The 23454-nt window shown below is 35.3% G+C and overlaps 1 protein-coding gene across 1 annotated transcript; it reads right to left on the minus strand.

The window, feature by feature from the left end:
- Nucleotides 1-1380: 1380 nt before the first annotated feature.
- On the minus strand, nt 1381-6913 carry LOC104600155 (terpene synthase 10-like). The gene is made up of 7 exons (XM_010262998.2): nt 6673-6913; nt 6310-6574; nt 5799-6186; nt 4633-4851; nt 2585-2723; nt 2235-2486; nt 1381-2101 (listed from the first exon to the last, which is right to left on the minus strand). The coding sequence occupies exons 1-7, from the start codon at nt 6907-6909 to the stop codon at nt 1808-1810; spliced, it is 1794 nt and encodes a 597-aa protein (XP_010261300.1). The 5' UTR covers nt 6910-6913; the 3' UTR covers nt 1381-1807.
- Between the last annotated feature and the right edge of the window lie 16541 nt (nt 6914-23454).

The raw sequence follows: 23454 nt of genomic DNA on the forward strand, positions 1-23454 counted from the left end.
GCCAACGAGTACTCAGTAAACATACTCCATTCAACCCAATTTTACTAGTAGATACATATTGGTTTTACATAAATATCAACATAAACATGAATGTTTTAATAATTATTGTACTGCATCCGATCATATTGGACCAAATTGGGGTAGATCCAATCCATATTCAATCTAATTATGAACAAATTTGGATAATATTAATCAGATGGGGTTTGAGTTTAATTTTGAATAAGCAGATACTTTCGCTTTTTTTTTTACTACTTTCTAATTATTTTCCATTTTCGATGTTTTTCAGAAATATGCAATTAAGGTTCCTTTCATTCCACTACTCTTTTCAAAACCGGATTGGACAGGACGGTTGGACTAGAAAAATCAGGATTCGGTCATCTGACCGGTTTCATTTTTTTCCAAAATCATTTTTTTCTTTAAAACCGTTGATTTTGATCAGCAAACTGAACTGGCCGATTAATCGTTACGGTTTTGACCGTTTTTCAAAATTTTAATTTTTTTTTGTCAGAACAGGCCGGCCATTCAGATCGAATGGTCGAACCGTTCGAATCAATAACCAAACCTCTGACCGGTTCGTTTTTAAAAACCATGCATTCCATTTCTGGCCAAATAGGAAAAGCACATATCAGCGTGAGTACATAGGTGTATGTACATTTAAGACATTGTTGGTTGACCCAAAGTAACACCGTCGTCTCTGTTTGGCAGCTTCGCGCGCCCATGGAAGCTTCATCTGAATCAGAACTTCTTCTTCTTCTGGGTGAAGCAAAGTTGCAGAGATTAGATGTAGATGCCACTTGGTCCAAAGAGTAAAGATGGTAACAGAGAGAATTTGTAGACTTTTGCACGGAATTGCTTTTCAATGTCGCATACCAACTAAAAATAAGTAGAAATCAGTCAAATCACCTCCACTCAAATTAGGATTGGGCTCGTTCTAAGGTTGTATTTGATATCTGTTTCTGGTAGAAATGTTTTGGGGGTTAATCAATACAGTTGGTTTTTTTTTTTGAAAAATTTCCCTATCACATCACATCACATCAATAACTATTTTTATTAAAAAAAATTATAGATTATTGTTGGCATTTAAAATCAAATTTGGCATTTCATGAAAAAGTGGCAATTGTACCTGCATTTGATACTAAAAATAGATTTTGTTTACGTAAATAATAGCCTGTTTTAACAAATATTTGTATTGATAAACCCCAAAGTTTTTAAGTTAATTACTTAGCAGCTTGAATTGTGGCAATATAGTAACTTGAGTATTAGTCAAGCATTTAGGATGTATTTGGTTTGAATTAAAATGTAGGGAACCCTACCATTCCCCTCGTTGCACTACCTTCTTCTTTCAAACCAAGGCAGCCTTAATTACAAACAAGGAAAAAATGAAAAAGGAAGAGATATTTAATTTCAATAGATATTAAGACATATGCATGTTATATAACCCCATAAACATTGAAATATACAATCTATCATAAAACCCTAACCAACCCAAATTAAAACGGATTTACCAGTGACCATGGTTCTCAAAACCGGATTGGACTGGAAAAATCAGGAATCGGACACTTGATTGGTTCCGTTTTATCTCAGAACTGTCATTTTGGCCAGAAACCATTGATTTGGTCAGTAAATCGCTGATTGAGGTGATCGATTTGTTTGAACCGTCAAGCTGTTTTTGGCCGTTTATTATTATTTTTATTGTTTTTGTCAGAATAGGCCATCCATTTGGTTTGAACAGTTGGACCATTAGACTCGGGATCCGGACCTCTGAACAGTTTACTGTCCGCTTCAGTTTTAAAAACCTTGCTAATAACTATACCATAAGGGAAATGGGTTCAACCAATAATGACATAATTCCATCTTTGAGCTTCCAGTCAGCAACTCCATGCCCATCTCGATACTGGTACATGAAGAGGGCTGTTTGTGCAAAATTTACTGCACTAGTTATAAATAGTGGTGGGAAAGGAGCAGAGGCATGTTCATTCATCTGCTTCCATGTCTTAGCAACCAGAGCTCTGATGTGTTCACGGGCGATTTCCTCAGAACAATCAGTGTCATGCATGTAACATTGGATTGATTTTGGAACATCACCTCTCCTCAACTCATCCTAAAAGAGGAAAAACAGAGATCAATCCAAATCTCATGAATTGTCATCTAGTTTTAAACTGAGTTATATTTGAAAAAGATGATATATGGAGTTGATCTGACTAATAAGGCAGTTTGGTTTGCTTCACACTTACTGATGAAGTTCCAAAATCATCAGCAAATCGAAAAATTAAGGATGATGACCGTATGATATTTGAGTATTTTCCCAGTTGCTCCAGTGCCTCCTTTGTGATGTTGTCTCTCGATGAGCAAAGATAATTCTGAGTTAGAACGAGAGGCAGTCCTACTGAAATCCAGGCATTGTTCATATACTCCTCAAGTGTTGGTTTATATCCATTGTGGTGCCACATTGCCTCCACCAAGTATGCTTTGCATAAGTCCACCCACTATAATATAAGAGAGAGCCATTTAAATTACAGACAAATAAAAAAGAACTGATGATGAAGAAAAAACATGGAAGAAAGAAATTAAAGAGATAGAGTACCTCTTTCTTCAAGTATTTTAATATGTCGTGGCCATGCTCTTTAAGGAAGTCGTAAGCCAATTCATTGGTTGTGTTGTAGAGAGCCATAAAACATATTTGCATGTACTCTGGAAGATCTTGTAAGTTATTTATATCCCACCTGCAAATCCAGTGTTGCTGAGTTTAATTCAAACTTTTTCCTCATCTACATGAAGTTTGAGTTTTAAGCTCTTTAATATTGGTGTTCTTGCTCCCCCTTCTTTTTATTTAATTATCCTCATCTGTTGAGGTTCTGTAGTATATATATATATATATGTGTTATTTATTTATTTATAAATAAAATTTTATATTATATTTTTTTAAATTTATTATATTATTTATTTTTTTTATAAAATATATATATATATATATAATGAAAATAATACTTGTATTTTTGTTTTTATTTTATTTAAATTAATATATTTTAATTTTTTTAATAATTTATTAATTTTTAAAGAAAACAAGTTGGATTAGATCAGATTTGACTTACCGATAAGATTTGAGTAAAAATCAAGTCCTATTGGATCCAATCAGATCTTCAGATTGGATCGAATCTGGCATAAACAGTGTCGCATAAACATTAATTTAAAAAAAAAAAAAAACTGTTTTTTAGGTCTAATGATATTTGAGAAACCTGAAATATCTTTTGACAAGACTTGAAAAACAGGCTCTTAGTAATTTCAGAAACAATTATGTAAAATCTTCCCATATAGGTATCTAATTGCAAACAAGTGAGTAACCAAAGATGTTCACTTAGGGGTGTGGGTACTATAGCCACTTAAAGTGTGGTGGTTTGAAATGATACATTTTAGAATATATTAAAGCTTTAGTAATATTAATGTTTCGTACTATGGTGGCTTGGTCTCTTACAAAGCATTGGAATTTGAAAATTGAGAAGTAAATACTTTTGTCAAAATATAACCATCCTCAGTCTGTGTTAATAAACATGTTTTTACATGGTGCATTTTAGAACCTAAGAGAATGGGCATGCATTATAGTGCTGAACACTCCCTTAATTGTAAAGGCAAAGGCCTTAACAGTATACCAATTGGCCTAGTTGGTAATCTTTGATTTGTTGTCATAGGAGTAGGGGTGCAAATGGATGGACCAAGTCCGATTTTATTTTGTTGGATTTAGTATCTCTATTTTGGACCTTTGGATCAGATCGAATTGGATGATATGATTTGATCAAAAATTGGAATGAATTCGAACCATTCCCTTATTCATTTATTTATGCATATATTATTTATATTGTTTTTTTTTTTGTAAATTTGTTCTATTATTTATTTTTTTATAAAAAACATATATATATATATGATGAAAATAGTTGACAAGAAACTTGTATTTTTTTTTCTTGTTTTTCTTTGTTTAAATTGTTAATTTGTAATAATTTATTATTTTTTTAAATTAAACCATATCAGATTCAATCCGAATATCCGACTTCCTTATTAGATTCAAAATCAAATCAATGTTTGTGAGATCCGATTGGATCAGATCTTCTGTTCATGGTATGAGATAAGATTTGGATATATACCCTAATTCAAATTTGATCCAATCCATTTACATCCTATATATGAGTGTTTAACCAAACTGTGGGCCTTTTTTCTAAGCCAAACTGATGATCCTTCGGTTTTTGGGAAATTGTGAACTGAAACTAATCAATTAATCAGTTCAATTTTTTTATTGATTCGGTTCTTTAGTTTTTTGAGTTTTGTAATTTATACTATATATTATAAAATGATTATATAATTATATAATATAAATAATATAAATATATACCGGTTGGATCGATTAACCACTGGAAACTAATTTTTCACATTAATTAACCAAAACCAAACTGGTATCTTTGATTTTTCCAAAATACTAAAGTGATCAGTTTGGCCAACCGAAATAGTTGTAGCATAACTTGGGATCAAATCATCAAATCCCTTTCTAACCCAAGGTTGGTTATAGGTTTGGGAGATGGCTACCTCATTTCTCATTTTATAGCTGCACGAGAGAGAGAGAGAGACCAATTCCTAAATACCAACCTTTGAACTGCCTCAGTAAAGAGCTGGAGTTCGTCAAGAGAACCATAAATATCATAAACATCGTCAATTACATTTATAAGAGAAACGGCTTTCGTAAGTTGTCGTCTACCAAATCCGAACTCAGGCTGAAACATGGCTCCAACAGTAAACAAGAAACACTCCACTAACCAGTCTCTAGAAAAGCTTAGTGCCTTTCCCAGGCCCAAGTTGTTCCACCACCTGAATGCATTGTGAAGGAAGAAATTTAAAGTTAGAAGCATTAATTTTTGTCTAAGAAAGTGCCAGTTTCTATATGTCTGGATATGGTCATGCATCGAAACAAGATTAAACTCGAGGTTTTTTAAAACCCAACTGAACAGGGAACCGTTGGGTCCGGTTCCCGGGTTGAACAGTCCAACTGTTCAAATTAATGTTTTAAAAAATGATCCGAAAATGGAACCGTTTTAGGCACTGGTTTCTGGGTTAATGGTCCAACTGTCCAGTTTGAACAGATGGCCCGTTCTGACAGTAAAATTAAAAAATAAAAAACAGTCAAAAACTGTTGAACAGGTCAACAATTTGTTGACTTTTTCAACGGTTTTAACCAGATTCCAGGTTTAGAGTAAAACGAAACCGATTGCCTAGATGATTCTTAGGCCAAACGGTTCCCAGTCCGATCTGATTATAAAAACATTGATTAAACATTAGAAATAAATGGTTGGACTGGTTAGCTTACATTGTTCTTCTTGGGGCAACCGCACTGAATTGGAACCCACCGTTGCTAATTAAACAAGTACTTGATATTGTGATAATATTTGTTAATGGTTATTACATGTAATATATATTTTGTGTCTTTATTTATTATAAATGCACATGTTATATATATATATATATATATAGTCTCAAGTTATTCTACCTAAAAGCTTAAACTGTTAAGCAAGGTCTCTGAATAGGTTTTTTCACACGAGGGTTATTTGGCTTTAAGTATGGACAAACATAAAAGCTTAAGCTGTTAAGCAATGATCAAACACTAGACCAGTTGGTCAAATAGGATCTAATGCCATCATAAGAAACCCTTCAACATAAAAGCTTAAGTTGTTAGGTGAAGTCCCAAGTGATTTTATTCTCTGATCATGTAGAAGTATATATGTATTAATGAATATGTATATATATATATATATATATACCTGGAGACATGCTTTAGGTCCTCTTGATGCGTCGCCTGCACCAAGTTGAAGTCTAACTTAGCAAATTTAAGTAACAAGGGATCCATATCTTCTCTCATCCCATATGTATCTAAGAACCATCTGGCCTCCATCCTTTGCATCCTCCAATGCAAAGGCAGTTCCATGGCATGGCTGATTTCTCTGGTAAGGTCTGGGGCTATATTCTCTTTGAGCTTTTTCTTGAGCTGTCTTCTTGTGAAGCGTTGCGCCTCATCCAGGATGCTTTCGCCTTCGAAAGCATAATAAGAAGCTTCATACAAACTCAATATTGTCCTTATATCCTTGCAAACAGGTCCACCAAAAGTAAAATAACCATCGCCTACCTCCTCCTTAAAGCTCTTAAAGACATCTGATTATTCAATTTGTTCAGAAACATCTACTGGTTAGAGAGAGAGACCCAAAAATTGAACTAAAATAAGAAAGAAAGAAAGGGAAAAAGAAAAAAAAAAAGTGAAGAAAGAGATCTCAGTACCCTGAGAGACTTGAAACCCATGTTGCCTAAGGAGCCTGAATCTTAAAGCTTGGGCATATATTTCTTCCCCCGCACAGAAGTTGTTGTCCTTGATGGATATTATAGTCTCTAGAGCCCCCTTGATCTCAGTTTGGAAGTGATACCCCATTCCTAACCTCTCAACTGTGTCAATGAGCTCTAGCAGTGCCAATGGCTCAGCCACCTCATTGAACTTTCTTCTGACTTCCTCCCCCAGCTTCTTGGCCCACCTCACGTATCTCTCCCCCTATTGAAATAATCAAGCTTAACTTAATGTAAACAATATGTTCAGTAACAAAAAATAGTTAAAAAGAGAGTAACTAATGTATAAATGATAATAATCACCGTGAAATCAGTTTTCAGAGATTGCACAAAATCATTATCCCATATGCTTGGCTGATAGTTTCCTGATCGCCTAGCAGCTGCTGTGAATTGGGATACTAGAGAGCTACAGAAGAATAATCGGACATGCTGAGACGTCACATGAAGATTTTGCAGTGGCCTAGCCAGGGGATCACATGTTTGTGAAAATTTCTTGGAGGAGAAAAGAGATGAGTGTGAAAAGGAAATAGAAAGAGCCATTGAGCTGAGGTTAGCGAATGTATGTGGAAATTAAGGGTTATGAGCATTTATATATTAATCCAGTTGCATGTATCCTACAGAAATTCCCAAAATATCATCACTTCAAGTCTTCAATTATGCATAAGTGGTAGATTTAAAAAGTAGCCACTTAGATAATGGACCCCTTATTAATTAATTGTTATGATCAAATCAGCAGTCCAATAATTCTCAACATGTTTCATGTGTTAGAAATTAAGAATAAATTAATTAACATAGTATCATATTTTCATTATTATATTTTTATTCAATTCTTTGGGAAATATGTATGCTTTTTTCATATGGAAATTTTAGAATAAATTAGACGTTATATAATAAAATGAATTGACAAAAAAACACCAATAAAATGAAATTAAAATATATGTTAATTTTATGTAGACACATGGATATATATATATACAACAACTTAATCAAATCTTAAATTATATCAGATGTCAATATAATTATAGAACTTATTTTCTTTCTTGAGAGAAAATCCAGTGGCTCATTCATTGAATTGCATATTCCTCAACAGGAACTTAATCTCGTAGGCAGAGGAAGTTTTCAGTAGGAAGCCAAATTCAATTAGTGGGGATGAAAACCTTTTTTTTTTTTTTCCAGTAGAAGGGGCTGCCTAGTTATTATGCATTATTTATATGCGTTTATGGACAACTTGTCAGTATTGATAAAAGTTGCTTTCTCACATCTGGGAAAGCCTCTCCATCCCGAATTGGGATTGCTGTTGCGGCCATTGAATTTCAGCAAAAAACAGTTCCCCTTCACCTACCTACCTTAGGTTCTCTAATCTCAAAGGGAAGACTTAAAGCTATTCACTTTGCAAATTTGCTGGGGAAAATATCAAGGCGTTTAGCTTGTTGGAAAGGTAAGTTTCTCTGAAAAAATTACATTCATTAAACATGTTCTTGTTGGAAAGTGTTGTTAGAAGATTGTCTTTTATGGCAAATTTCCTTTTTTGGACTGGTATTGGGTTGGAGTAAAAGTTTCATTGGCTTAGATGGGAAGGATTTTGTTTTCCCTTCAAAGAGGGGGGCCTCGGGTTTAGACGTCTGGTGTAGGGGTGTAAATGGATTTAATTCCAATCGGATCAAGAAATATCCGAATTCGAATTCGATTAAAAAATTTGATATCTGACGGATATTAAAAATCAATATTCAAATTTGAATCCAATTAAATATTCGAATATTCAATTCGATGAATTAATTATTTTAGATAATTAATAAATATTTTATTTATATAAAATATATAAATTATTTATATAATTTAATTATTATATATTATAAATAATATAAGACATTTAAGTATTTTATATATTATACATAAGAAATAAATAATCGGTCAAATTCGGATATTTATCAAATCGAATCAGTTCATATCCAAATTCAAATTCAATTAACTATTCGGCATGAAATTCAACTGATTAGATATTTAAATTATATATCCAAATTTGATTCAATTTTATCAAATCTCAAATTCAAAATCAGATTTTTAAATAAATCTGGAAGAGGTTACCTTGATCTTTCGACAAAATCTATATGGCAGATCCTTACTGAAAAGTCTCTTTTGCCTTTTTCGTTAGAGCCAAATATGTGAAGGAAAATCATTTTCGGTTCTATACCTTGCCGAAAAGACAGAATAGCACTTGCAAGGAAATTCAGGTGCGAAAAGACAGAATAGCACTTGCAAGGAAATTCAGGTGAAATTTTGTCATAGTTAGATAAATGGCTTCCTCTTGGTCCATTAATTGATTTGGCATTAGATCCTAATAATCCGGATTTAACTCTTCGGTTAAAGGATGTGGTGAATGAAGAAGGGGAAATGAGACTTCTCTTACATTGGGAATCAGCTTGATAATAATATTCTAATGACTTTCCAATCCAGTGGTGTTTCCCTTTCACATCAAGATGATAATTAGTGTCGTTGCACAAGGTTCAAATTTTTTCAAATTCTCATATTTTGGTCCAGTTAATATGTAAAAATAATTCTTCGCCTCATTATCTTTGGTATTGGGAGCAAGAGATTCAAATTCTTCCGAATTCCCTTGCCAACCATGCTTGTGACACTCGAGCTTCCACTTTTTTTTTTTATTCTACTGCTCGGTTGCCTACCTTTGTGAATATATGTTCATAGGAAGACATACTTGGTTTGCCTTATATAGTTTTTTTTTTTTTTTTCTATTCCCGTCTCTTTGTTTTTATATTGTATATATTTTATTAGCTAGAATCTTGGGGGGTGTTCTCTTTTTGGATTTTGAGAGGGGAAAAATTGGTCAATGGGATTTTGGTTCTCATTGACCAAGAATCCCATGTTCATTTTTGACATTAATGTATGTGGGGATTAGGGAAATTTTATTTTTTTGGGTATTTCTTAGATAGGTAAATAATTTTTCCACCTAGGAAGAAAGTTGTTAACACTAGAATAGGACAAAAATACCCCATTTAATAATAGATTTTTATGACTAAAATGGTGATTATCTTATTTACCTGAGAAATAAAAGAACATTGGTAAATGCACTTACCCGGGTAAGTGTTTCCCAGTAAAAACTTACCCAGATAATTGAATTTACCCGGGTAAGTAACTTACCGAAAAGCAAACCAGGCCTTTGTGTATAGCTTTTTTAGAGGGTAAGGTATTTACGTCCCCCCTCATAGGTTTTTCTTTGATTATTATTTAATAAAATTTACGGTGGCCACCCCCTCCATCGAGAGTAAAGTTTGGGGTTAAAAAAAGTGGCAGGTTAATAATTTAACTTTTCATGTCCAACGTTTCAAACATTGATGTTATAATTAAATTATAAAAAAATAAAATAAAAACACAAAAAATATGAAAAATACAAAATATTTTGTGAAAAATATTTGAGTACATCCTTTTATTCGAAAATATTAAGTATGGTAAATAGGAATTATTCGAAAATATTAAGTTCGGGCACACATCATCATTGCAACTATACTCTTTATTCCCACACTCATGTTACTTGCCATGCTCATGAACAGAGGTGGCAATTGGGCGGGTTGAACCCAATCCATCTAACCTGCCAACCCATTAATGACCCAATTCGATAGAATTAAATGGGTTGGGTTCAACTCAAACCCACTTGAACCCAACCCATTTAGATAAATTAATGAAAATTACACAAAAATAACCTAGAAAGTGAAGAAAAATAACATAAATTACAAAGAAACAAATAAATACATTAAAAGTAACATAAATTACAAAAAACCATAGAAATACACGGAAAAATAACATAAATTACAAAAAAAAAGGTCCATAAAATAAAGAGGAAATTTCACCTCTATTCAATGTCCAAATCCCACCAGCTTTTCTCCAGATTTAAGAGTTGGGAATAATTCCTCTTGGAATTAAAAGAAGATTTTAAAATTTAAGTAGGAAAACCTCAACTAAAAATGTTAAATTTGAAAATCCTAATTTCAGAAAATTATGTAGTGGTGAAGAATGAATTTTTGTCCAAAAAAAAGTATCAAAATAAAATGCAGAGAAAAAAAAAGCAAGTAGAAAAGGAATGAAATGCTCCAACCTCGCCAAAATCCTCTGCTTATATACAAGTGAAAAATGAACAATTGCAACGAGTTTGAGAGATGTGAATGGCTTACCAGTAGTTAGAGGTGTAAATCAAGCCGTGCCACCCATGGCTCGGCACGAATTTGGACCGGACCAACACAACCCGACACAACCCATATATATTATATATTATATATATATTTATATAATATTATATAAATTATAATTATATAATAATATATAGTATATAATGCATTAATAAAATAAATAAATTTTTAATTTAATTTTATTAATTTATTTACTTATTGTATATATAAGCAATTGTATACATCAAAATCCATATAAAATTAAAATTTTAAGTTTTTTGCCAAATTTTTTAAATAAATAACTTTGGCCCGATGCATGGCCTGACCTAGCCCAAGGCTCAGTCTACGGGCCAACCCGGCCCATAGCACAGAATGGGCCCGCACGGGCCTAGGCTGTGGGCCATGCCGGGCTGACCCCCTAAGTTATCCCAGGGGAGGGCGGCACGACTCGCGGGCCGGAACAACATTGTCCACACTTTGCACAGACTGCCCACAGGTCGTGTTGTGCCAGCCTAGCAAGACCCGTTTTACACATCTACCAGTAGTTTTCGCACCAGTATCATATTTCCAGCATGAACTGTGACTTCAAGAAACAACGCTGTCACGTTAGTCTCGAACTCCTTGTACTCAATCCAAATTTCACCGACCACGACTTAAGGCAAGAGCCCCAATACTATTCACATCACCATAAGAATCAATGATGCACTCTAATCTTCTCTAACAATTGTAGTAATTAAGAAAAAATGTAGGTCTTGGCACAAAGAGAGAGAGGAAATCGTGGAAAACGGGAGGAGTAAAGCTCTTTCCAAATAATAAAAGAAAGTAGCCTTATTGGATGCCCCTTGGATGCCCATGACCCAACCCACCCAACCACCCACCCACATTAACAAATACAACCCAACCCGCTAATAAATGGGTGGATTGATCGGGTCGGGTTGTAAATTGCCACCCCTACTCATGAAGCTTTAAAACAGCCCATGTTTTTTAAAAAAACTGCCAAACTCTTTTTCCCTTGATGAGGCTACAGAATGGGGGTGCTCCATCCCTCCATACCTAGCGGTGGCAATTGGGTGGGTTGGGTCCCATCTAACCCGCCAATCCATTAATGGCCCATTTATATAAAATTAAATGGGTTGGGTTCAACCGAAACCCGTTTTAACCCAATCCAACCCGTCCAAACCCATTAATTTTATATTTATGGACTTAAAAAACAAACTAATTCTCTCTTAACAAATAAGTTGGTCATATCTTGGTGGTAATTGTAGTTACTGTTTGCATAAGTGGTGAAGGTTCAAATCACATTGCATGCATGTTATTTTTACACAAGCGGCCAAAGCCATTTGACTATGTCCGGATTTTGGGTTTGACCGAACCACTTAGGACCAAACCGGTCAGACCAACTTAAACTATCTAATTGGATTATCTTATTAGACGGTGTATGCCCTTAGCTCCAATTAGATTGATGTAATGATGCATTTATTGTAAATGAATAAAAATACATAATTGATTCATGTTATATTTGTTGTGTTTTTGTGTAATTACCCTTAACCTGGACACTTATGAGACTTGTTTTAGCATAAAATATTTTCAGTCGTTAGATAAACTTGGAGAAGTTTATTCTATCAAGGTTGACACTAATGTGCTGCCAAGTTAGTTGGGGTGGCTTGTCTCAGCTGACAGGGTGAGACTCGAAGCACAAATAGTGTGTGTTTATTTGAAACACTAAACCCAGACCATTTTCCAATTATGCCCTGGACCTTGGAGATTGGTGGGCAAAATTGAAAAGTTACACCTAACCCCTAGACTTGATCATGGTACTGCACTAGGTGTCGGATTGGGCTATCTTTGATATGCTAACCAGTGAGATCCTTAGAGGGGGTCAAAACTAGGGTATGTTGGGGCAGTCTGAGAATTCACTCGAGTGGATGATCATGGTGACATGATCAGCACCTTTGTTGGACAAAGTGAATGACTGAGGACTGCACTCTCTCTGATGGAAACCATAAACTGTCGGCTGTCGATTTCAAACTTGTTTGAGATTTGTGTTGCAATAAAAGGGTACGTGAGCCACTGGCTTAATGGGCCTAGGGTCTATGATTAATTGGGTAATCAGGATGTCACATGACTGCTTTGGGTTAATCAGGATGTCACATGACTGCTTTAAGCTGTCATGTGACATGAGCAAATTTGGATATGGGCTTAGATTAGCAGATAGGATAAGAGGATAAGTCTTATCTACTTAAAGAGTTTAGATCCAAATAAAGATTTGGATTAGGAGAGCTACTCTTTAAGGTATTTAAATAGAGGAGGACGAATTGCTCCAGGTTTACACACTCTTCTCAGTTTTCTCTTTCTCCTTCTGTGCTTACCGCCCTAACCCTAACTCGACCTCCATTCTTGAACTGATAGAGATCAGTTCTGATATATGATTTTCTAGGAAAACATCGGATTTATTTTGTGCTCATCTCCCTTGCTTGATCCAAGCTATTGGATTGCAGTTCATGCTGAAGGACTGTGTTGCTGAACTGGCTTTACCCTAAGCTGCGCCGTTTTCAATGGAGGCTGGTTTTGGTACCCTCTTTGGGTGTGAACACCCACTTTGGGATCTACACGTGTGGAATCCGTATAAGGTATTCTTCTCCCTTTATTTTGGTTTCAGATCTGGTCCGGTTTGGTGCAAGAATGATCATTGAAAAATGCAGTTTTTCTAAAACTAGGAATACAATTCTTGGAAGGGTGAAAAGAAATTTTTGAAATTTCACCCAACCATCTAGCATGGTTCAGCCATCCATATGATGGATTTCCCCTTCCTTCAGTGGTATCAGAGCCAGGTTCAATCTTGAATCAAATTTAGCTAAGATCTGAAGCAAATCGAAATCGGTAGAATGATTCTACTCAATATGTGCAGTTTACAGTTTTTCTGAGAAGTCGGTTCTCAATTTTGGGCAATTTGATATGAAATTAATTTTACATTATTCTGCAATGATTTTAAAATTGTTGTATTATTGTTTCTTGAACTCTTGGGCTGTTGATGTGATGGATGTCGAATTCTTTATTGGCGCCAAGATTTGCGCACCCTGCAATTTTATTTATTCAACTTTGGGTCTGAAAATAATTTATTTTTATTTGAGACAAAATGTATAGGATTTATTCTGATGTAATTAATAGAAAATTAGTTTTTTCTATTTTGTTTACATTGGAAGACTTGTTGGAGCGTGTGGAGGAGAAGAAGAAATTTTTCAGAAAAGAAATCTACAATCTGTGATTAACCCTTTTCTTGTAGGTTTGCAGTTCGTCCGAATCAGATTCGGATCGTCACACTTGTAGCCCTATGATATGTGTTTTCCTTGCTGTGATTGAATGTCAATTTCGGTTGCTAATAATTTCAGACCAAAATCTTGAAAATTGTAACATGTTTTGGACACCAAACCTTTGGCCGAATTGACCCAATTTGGTCCAAACTAGTTGGACTGAACCCATGGTTTGATGGGGTCTAATCTCAGCCCCATGAGTCACGTTTTAAGTGAATTAAATTCGGTTATGGGCCAAGGGTTTGATGGCCCATTACATGATATAATTCAGCCCTCCCTTGTAAGACCTAATTTTTGCTAAGTTAAAGCAACATCAACTCAATTTTCTACATAATTGCTATATGGGTCGAACTACTTTTTGCAGTTTAGCCCATATACATAGATGTTATTATTTAATAATACATGGGCTTAATGGGTTGATTGTGTGTTAACTTAAATTAATTATAATTTTTACAAGTTATTAATTGATTGGATCAATTTGTGGATGTGAATGTATGTGATGCGCTAAATGTGATTAGCACATGGGCCATAAGTACTTGGCCCATGTTTAATCGTATGTGGCTCTCTATGAACATCATGGCTGAATGCACATCATTGTCATGATGCCCTCAGATCATTGGATGATCTCCCTTTTCAATAGGCACCCTGATCAGATTCCTCCCCAAGAGCAACCTCATAGAACCCTAGCTCTTTTAGGGTCCATTTGAATCTGACTTTATGAAAGTCAGTGGGTGCCACTTTGGTATGCCTAAATCAAACTTAGGGACTATTTTAACTTTTTCATATGATGAATTTTTTAAAGGCCTTCCGTCATTAGCATGAAAGCGGGCTGAATCAACAATGAGAAAATGCACCATAAAATCGGGCTATCCATTTGTTGGTCCAGTTGGTTGGATTGTTTCATAAGATGATAGAGGAATCATAGACTGATGTGGGAGAGGCCTATCCTAAAATGGAAGACTCTTTCACGGTACCTTGGGGTCCACGATATGACAGGTTAGTACTTACTAGACAGAAAAGGTTTAACCTAAAATGGCAATGAACCTAAAATGTCCACGATTTGAAGGATCATTTGATGGGTGAATATGATCCTTCATAGAAAGTGGTGGGGTTTTGCAGATGAAACAGTTGGCTCCATGCACTTATGTGATTTCCCACATTTCCAGAGACATGGACCATATCTCTGTCACTGGGATAGGAGGGAAATCTTAGAGATGAATAAATGAAGATGGAGCATAGATAAATGACAATTCTTTGTTAAATAACATGAATCAATTTTAAGTTGTGGACTAATATGTATTGGCTTTTATCAGAAATGACAAATGGATAACTCGCCAAATTGTTGGATGATAACAAACTTAAGGGACCCAACTATGCTGACCGATATCGTAACCTTAATCTGGTTATGACGTCCAAGAAATTGGACAAGGTTGCTAAGAACCTTGCTCCGGAACATCCGGGTGATAGGGCTTTTGAGGCACGTAAGAAAGAGTATCGGGAATGGGAGGAGAATAATTCTCTTGCCCGGTGTTTCACCATAGCATCTTTGGACAATCAAATCCAAAGATAGTTCGATAAGATCGAAGTGTCCAAGGATATCTTGGATAGTCTGGAGACGAAGTATGAGGAGTAGAATCGTTTTGCTTGTCAAAAGGTCCTCAAACTGTTGATGACAACTTAGATGACCGAGAGCCAACAGGTACATGACCATTGTTTAAAAATGATGGGTTGTATCAACGAATTGGAGGCTCTTGGTTCTTAGTTAGATGATGACACTAAAACTGATGTCATCTTAAACTCTCTGCCTCCCTCCTTCAATCAGTTTGTCATGAATAAGCTAAAAGTTAGCCTTCAGGAACTCAACAATATGTTGTAGAGGTCCGAAGAATTGATCAAGAAGAATAAGCCATGCTTGTTGAAGGTGGCAAGTTAGACAAAAGAAAGAGGAAGGGCAAGAAGAAACCTCAAAAGAAAGCAGGCAAGCCAAAAAAACAGAAAAAAGACAAAGCATCGGATGCGTGTCACTTTTGCAAACAGACCGAGCACTAGAAAAGGAATTGTCCTCAATATTTGGAAACCAAGAACAAAGAAGGTAATTTCAAATCTCTTGTCATAGAGACCAATATGTTGGTCACTTCTACATCCTGGAGTATTGACTCCGAGACTTCTACTCATGCATGTAACATGTTGCAGGGGTTCAAATAAAGCAAAAGGCTGAGTGACGACGAGATGATCCTTTACTTGGGACTTCTATAACAGTTGCAGCTACAGGTATAGGAATTGTAGATCTAGTTTTCAGAGAAGGAAATGTTAAATTTAATGATTGTCTTTATGTAGTTTCTTTGAGAAGAAATTTGACTTCTGTTTCAAAATTGTGCGAGGATGGCTATTGTATTTTGTATAGTGACACAATTACTATTAAATTGAATAACAAATTCTTTATTCACGGAGAACTTGAGAACGGTTTCCATGTCCTCTATCCTTCTCTGGAAACAAACATAACCGAAACTACATTGAAAATTGTCTCCAAGAAAAGAACACGTGATACCGTTAATCTTACATGCCTATAGCATTACCAACTTGGCCATATTAATATAAATTGCATCACAAGATTGGTAAATGATGGTCCATTGGATTTTCTAACTATAGAAGATCTTCCAACTTGAGAACCTTGCCTTCAGAGTAAGATGACGAAACGACCATTTGCGGGAAAGCCTGAAAAATCTATGGGCACATTTGACCTAATACATACTGATGTATGTGGTCCCATGAATGTTAGGACAGGCAACCAGCACTATTATTTTTAACTTTCACCGATGATTATTCTCGGTATGGTTACGTGTACCTAATGAGACATAAATCCGAATCCTTTGAAAAATTCAAAGAGTTTAGACAAGAAGTTGAGAAACAGTTGGGGAGACAAATCAAAGCCCTTCGATCAAATCAAGAGGCAAATATCTCTTCGACGAATTCAGGGACTACTTATAGGACAATGGGATTGTATCATAGTTAGCTCCTCCTGCTAACTCTCTGACACAACTAAATGGTGTGTCAGAGAGGAGAAACTAAACTCTATTAGATATGGTTTGATCACTCCTCATTCACTTAGAACTACCTATATTTTTTTGGGGGTATGCATTGGAGATTACGATATACGTGTTGAATGGGGTTCCAACCAAATCTGTTCCTAAGACTTCCTTAGAGCTTTGGACAGGTAAGAAACCAAGTGTAAGACATTTGAAGATTTGTAGTTATCCAGCACATGTTAAAAGAATAAGTACTAACAAATTGGAATCCAAAATCGTTGCCTATTTGTAGGTTACTTCAAAAGCTCTTTAGATTACCTATTCTCTGACCCAAGAGAACCAAAGTTGTTTTGTAGTCAAAATGTTTATTTTTGGAAGCATATTACATTCTGGACAATCATCGTCAGAAATTGTTCTTGATGATGAGAGCCTAGAAGTAGTGGGAGATGTCCCACAACTTCCAAATAACACCCAACTTAGAAGACCTACCCGGGTTTCTAGACCTACAATTCGTTACGGCTATGATTAAGAAAGATACTTGATGGAAGACACGATCTGTGAGGAAGATCCCCTGACTTATACAGAAGCTATGTTGGACATAGATTCATTGAAGTGGGTAGATGGCATTAGAGTTGAGATGGACTCAATGGAAACCAATGGAGTCTAGACTCTCGTAGATCCACCCTCAGGGTAAAAGCAATTAGTTGCAAATGGATCTACAAAAGAAAGAATGGCCCCGATGGGAAGGTTAAGACCTACAAATCTCGTCTTGTAGCGAAGGGGTACACTAAAATAGAGGGAATCGATTATAAAGAAACATTTTCTCCAATTGCCATGCTTAAATCCATATAGATTCTGCTAGCTATAGTAGCACACTATGACTATGAGATTTGGCAAATGGATGTCAAAACCGCATTCCTGAGTGGATATGTTACTGAAGACATCTATATGTAGCAACCGCAAGGTTTTATTGCTGCTAGTTAAGAACACAGTGTGTAAACTTAATCGATCCATTTATGGACTTAAGCAAGATTCAAGAAGTTGGAACATCCGATTCGACTCTACCGTCAAATAGTTTGACTTTGAGAAGAATCTGGATGAACCCTATGTTTACAAAAAATTATTGGGAAATAAGATTATGTTCCTGATTCTGTATGTAGACAACATTCTACTCATTGGGAATGATGTTAGAATGTTGACTACGGTGGAGGTATGACTTTCACAGTAGTTCTCCATAAAAGATATTGGAGAAGCCTCCTACATCTTGGAACTTCGACTCTATAGAGATAGATCGAAAAGGATAATAGGATTATCCCAATCTACTTACATTGAAAAAATTACCAACAGATACAACATAGAGAAATCCAAGAAGGGATTTGTCCCTTTCAGACACAGAGTCACTCTCTCAAAGGGTATGTCTCCCAAGACTCCAAATGAGATTGAGGGCATAAGAGAGGTTCCCTATGCCTCTGCTGTAGGAGCATCATGTATGCCATATTGTGTATTCGGCCAGACATTGCCCAAATTGTAAGTATAGTAAATAGATACCAGTCAAATCCAGGACAGGAGCATTGGACTGCTGTAAGAACATAATCAAATACATTCGAATGATAAAAGGGTTTTGTCTAGTCTTTGATGGTAGTTCACTACAGATATTTGGGTATATTGATGCTGACTTCCAATCAGACCCAGATGATAGAATGTCTACATCTGGTTTAGGGGTATAAACGGTATTCGATTATCCGATTCCGAATTCAATATTCGACGTAATCGAATCGAATTCAAATAGTTCGATAAATTTAATGGTCGAATTCAAATTTACACACATTTTACCGATTAATTTATCAAATTCGAATTCGCATTCACGTTCATTCGATTCCATTAATTGTATACATTAATATATATTAATAATAATTGTAAAGATTTAAAGTGTTAAAGAGGGGTCATGTCCCTCATAAAAAAAGCTAACATGCAATGATGTCACCTACACCTAACCTACTCGAGTGGTTATTCGATGACCCTTCCCCTCCCCTCTCGGGCCTCTCCCTTCTCTCTCTCTCTCTTCTTGATGACACTTTCCCTCCCCTCTCGCCCTTTCGGGCCTCTCCTCCCCTCTCTCTCTTGTCCTTTCATCTCCCTCTTTTTTTAAGTTTTAATTTCATTCTTCTTCCTTCTCTTCTCTTCCTCTCTCTCTCTCCCTCCTCTTTTCTATTCACATTCCTCTTTTCTTCCTCTCTTTTTATTCCCAATCTTTGTAAGCACCGATGACAATATTTATGATAGCAGTCAAGCATTGGTCACTGGCCACAACCATCTCCTTCGCCACTTTTCAAACTCAAATTCAACGCCTCAAGGTCCTCAACTGTCCAGCATCACCAGTTGTTGTGTTGCAACAATCTAGCATCATCGGCCAACACTGCTCACTACCATCGCATTTGTACTGTCGGAAACCCACAACTGTCGCTGTCACACACTCACACTTGGCCCACTACCGGGAACCTACGATTACCGCCGTCAATCCCTTGCCCCTTTTCTCAAGCTAATCACTTGCTTTTCTTTGCAAACTCAAACATTTAATATTCTAGGCCCTCATGCTGATCGAATTCAAATATTCAATTTAATAATCGAATTCGAATTGAAACATTCGATATCCGTCGAATATCGAATCGAATTCAAATATTGTTTTTTATAATTGATTTCGAATTCGAATCTAGACTAATTCGATTCGAATTCCATCTGCTTACAAGCTTAATTTGGTTACATCTTCATGATGGGGTCCTGTGTAGCAAAAAACACTCCATGACCCAGGCCAAGCACATTACTGTAAGTGAGATTGCCTAATGGATGAAGCTGTTCATCATAGAATTTAGAATCCTACCATCACTACAAGAAGATTGGCCTTTGACAACGGGCAATTCATTACAGTTATAGATGGTTGTTGCCAAAAGATAAGCATTAACAACAATTGATCAACGTTGTTGCTAAATCAAATGAATTGGCAACAAAGATTACTTAATTGTTGCTCATTTTATCTATAACTATTGCTAAAGCAAAGAATTGGAAACAAAGCTTACCACCGTTTGCTTATTGCATATCCAATTGCTACTAAATCAGTGAATTGGAAACTAATGTAGTTATAAACATATTTGAATATTTGATAACCAAGTAATTAATTAATCAAAATAGGATCAACTTCTGACATCACAATTAAAATAACAATATACAAAAAATTATTAAACAAGATAATAAAATATAAAAAGTTGAAGAAAACATGTAAAAATTATATTAAATATTTAAATATAATGATTGAGATGTTTAAAAATATAGAAAATTGCACAAAGGGAAAAAACTCAATGCTTTTGGATTTTAACCTTTTATTTCTATTTTTGAACTTCAACTATGATAACAAACTTAGTAATGAGACCTTGGGGCAAGAATGGTTAACCTCTTAGTTGGTTTTTATCAATGTTTAAAAAACCGACTCAAAGGGAGGTTGAACTAATTTTGCATCCAGGTCACAAGTCACCAGTTTGACCATTTGGGTCGAGTACGTTAGACTATGCCACATCAACATATATGGGAAATATCCCAACATTTTTTTTGGTTTTTAACTTTTAACCATCAAAGAACATCATTAACCAAATTAGTTAACCAATCATGATCCTTGGGTCACAAATTACACACTAAATTAACTTAAATCCTAATATTTAGAATTTTTGTCTAAATAAACAATTAAAATATAAATATAAATATAAATATAAACTAAACAAAAATAAAACTTATATGTATACATGTAATTGACATGTTTGACCCAAATGATCAAACAAATGTATCACCTAGAGGCAAGACATTGGATATTTGGGATCTGATCCGATCTGATTTTTTTTTTTAAATTAATAAGTTATTAAAAATTAAATATAACAATTTAAATAAAACAAAAACAAAAAATGCAAGTATATTTCAACTATTTTCGTCATTTATATACATGTTTTTTTATAAAAAATTATATAATATAACAAATTTGTAAGAATTTAATATAAATAATATATTTATAAATAAATAAATAACATATATATGTGTTATATATACACTACTAAAATATATAGATTTAGAGGCTCCTGGTAGAGGTGGTCCCAAAAAAATGCTTCTATAACACATTAAAGAAGGCAACATTATTTCTTTGTCATAGAGGTGTTTTGTTATGCCTAAAGGTGTAAATCGGTCTGGCATGAATTTGGACCAGTCTAGCCTAGCCCAGTCCGACACGATGGTCCGCGGGCTATGCCAGGCCCGGCATGACCCACCGTTGACTCGGGCAGTCAAACCGTCGACCTATTGGACCTACACAACGGTTTTTGGATATTTTTTATTTTAATTATTTTTTTTTAATTTAGAATGGGCCACCTATTCGGATGGGATAGTTGAACCATTGACCCAAAAATCGATGGCCAAAATGGTTATATTTCCAAGGACAATGGACTGTTCAAGGTCCGGTTCCCGGGTTGAATCGAATGGTCGGCCCGTTCTGACAAAAAAAATTAAAAAATAAAAAATGGCTAAAAACTATTGGACGGTTCAAACGGTTTGACGTCAGCAGTTTGCTGACCAAATCAACGGTATTTGGCAAAATGGCGATTCTAGGGTAAAGCGGAACTAGACCCCTAACCGGTTCCCAGTTTTTCCAGTCTGACCATCCAATCCGGTCTGGTTTTGAAAACCATGTCTGGTTATGTGTCGATTTTTAAAACAATCACTAAAAACTTCATTTATAAAAATAAGGATAAATTACAAAGATCCTTCTTGTTCTATGGGGTCAGTGATAAAGTCCCCCTTGTACTTTTTTTTGCAACAAAGACCCCCATGAATTTTAACCGTTAGACAAAGACCCCCCTTGGCCGTTAAGTCAGACTATGAAAAGCACTAAATTACCAAAATACCCCACTAAGCTTTTTCTATTTTATTTTTCTTGCCTTTTTTTCTCTTAAAACCTATTTCTATTAAAACCAACCGAAAATTTTCCTATTAACGCATTGGTCCGATCATGGTAGGAGAAAAATAACTCCAACTCAACTCTGTTTAAGCTTTCAACTTGGTTGTGTAAAACCCAAAACACCATACACAGTAATAAGATAAAGTCCGACATGCTTTTTTATGGTCATCTTAGTGTAGGGAAAATAATAAAACTATAAAAGAGTCGTAGAAAGTTGTTTATTACCATTACTCCTTACAATTTACAACTGCCAGCTTATTTCCTGGTTTTTGTTTTATGAATGAAATTGCTATTTTCACTGTGTTTCTAAAGAAAGGCTTATCTTCCAGGGTACTGTATATTTTTAAAGTCATTCGGGTTTGTATTTCGAACTGAAAGTGAAAAATCACAGGAACTGAACCTCCGATTGGCACAAAGCTGACAATCCGCAGTGGTTCTTGGATCTGTGAGAAAGAAGAAAGGAAGAACAAAGATTCGGCAATTTTTTCTTTTCCTTGTTCAAAGCTGAATTGAGGAACCAAGATAGATTCCAACTTTCAGAGCTTCAAGAGGCTGGTTTGAGAGGGGAGAAGAGAGAGAGAGAAAGCTCTCAAGTCTTCAACCAGAAGAGACACCAGTTTAAGGTCACTATTGCCAGATAGATGTGCGTTGCCAAAGAAGGAAGAGAGAAAGAGAGCAGGTGAGAACCAATTTAATTACAGTGTCCAAAATTAAATCCTCATTCACCATTGCGATTTGCGAGCAATAGAATAACCACATGCTTTCCCTTCTAGTTGTCTTGTCTGACTCTTGACCCACCCAAGAACTTTTCCATCCAACGTTTCAAAGATGGGTTAACGCGTTTTTCTCATTTTTTTTTTTATCAATCTTTGTCTTTGTTCTACTGTTCTGTATCTGCATCTCAAGAATTAGAGTTCTGGGTTTATGAAATTCTTGCTATTAAACTCTGTCCTTATTAGTTGTTTGGCAGAGCACAAGGAGGGAGAGAAAGAAAGTCAAGAGCAACCAAAACCAAAAGTAGAATAATAAGGAACTGATTTCCAAGGAGGGGGGAGGAGAAAAAACAACAACCCAGTTGAAAGGGCTGTTCACGGGTTGGGTTGGGTTGGTTTATTGGCATTTTTCCAACCGACCCGATCTGGTCGATTTACCTAGAAATAAAACCAAAACCGACCCAGTACTAAGTAAAACCGACCTGATCGGTTTAAATCGGTTTGGGTCAGTTTTGTGAACGATTCTCTCGGTGTGAACAATAAAGAATTCAAGTCTAACAAAGCAAAGGCTGGATGCCTGAAAATTAAAAATGATTTGATGGAATAAAACTAATATTTTATATATAATATGTATATTTCTGAAATAAAGCTGAAATATATATATTTCCACAAATATATATAATATCTGAAATATATTATATATATATAATATATATCTAAATGGGTTGTATAAAAACCAAAATCGAACCGAATTATCGGTTTATATTTTTTTGCAATCCAAAATCGACCGATACTAAAGAAAAACCAACCAACTCGGGTTAAATCGGACCGGGTTAATCGGTTTAGGTCTTATTATGAACAATCCTA

Source organism: Nelumbo nucifera, chromosome 5, assembly GCF_055504915.1.
Source record: "Nelumbo nucifera cultivar China Antique chromosome 5, China Antique-T2T, whole genome shotgun sequence".
In the NCBI taxonomy this organism is placed as follows: domain Eukaryota; kingdom Viridiplantae; phylum Streptophyta; class Magnoliopsida; order Proteales; family Nelumbonaceae; genus Nelumbo; species Nelumbo nucifera.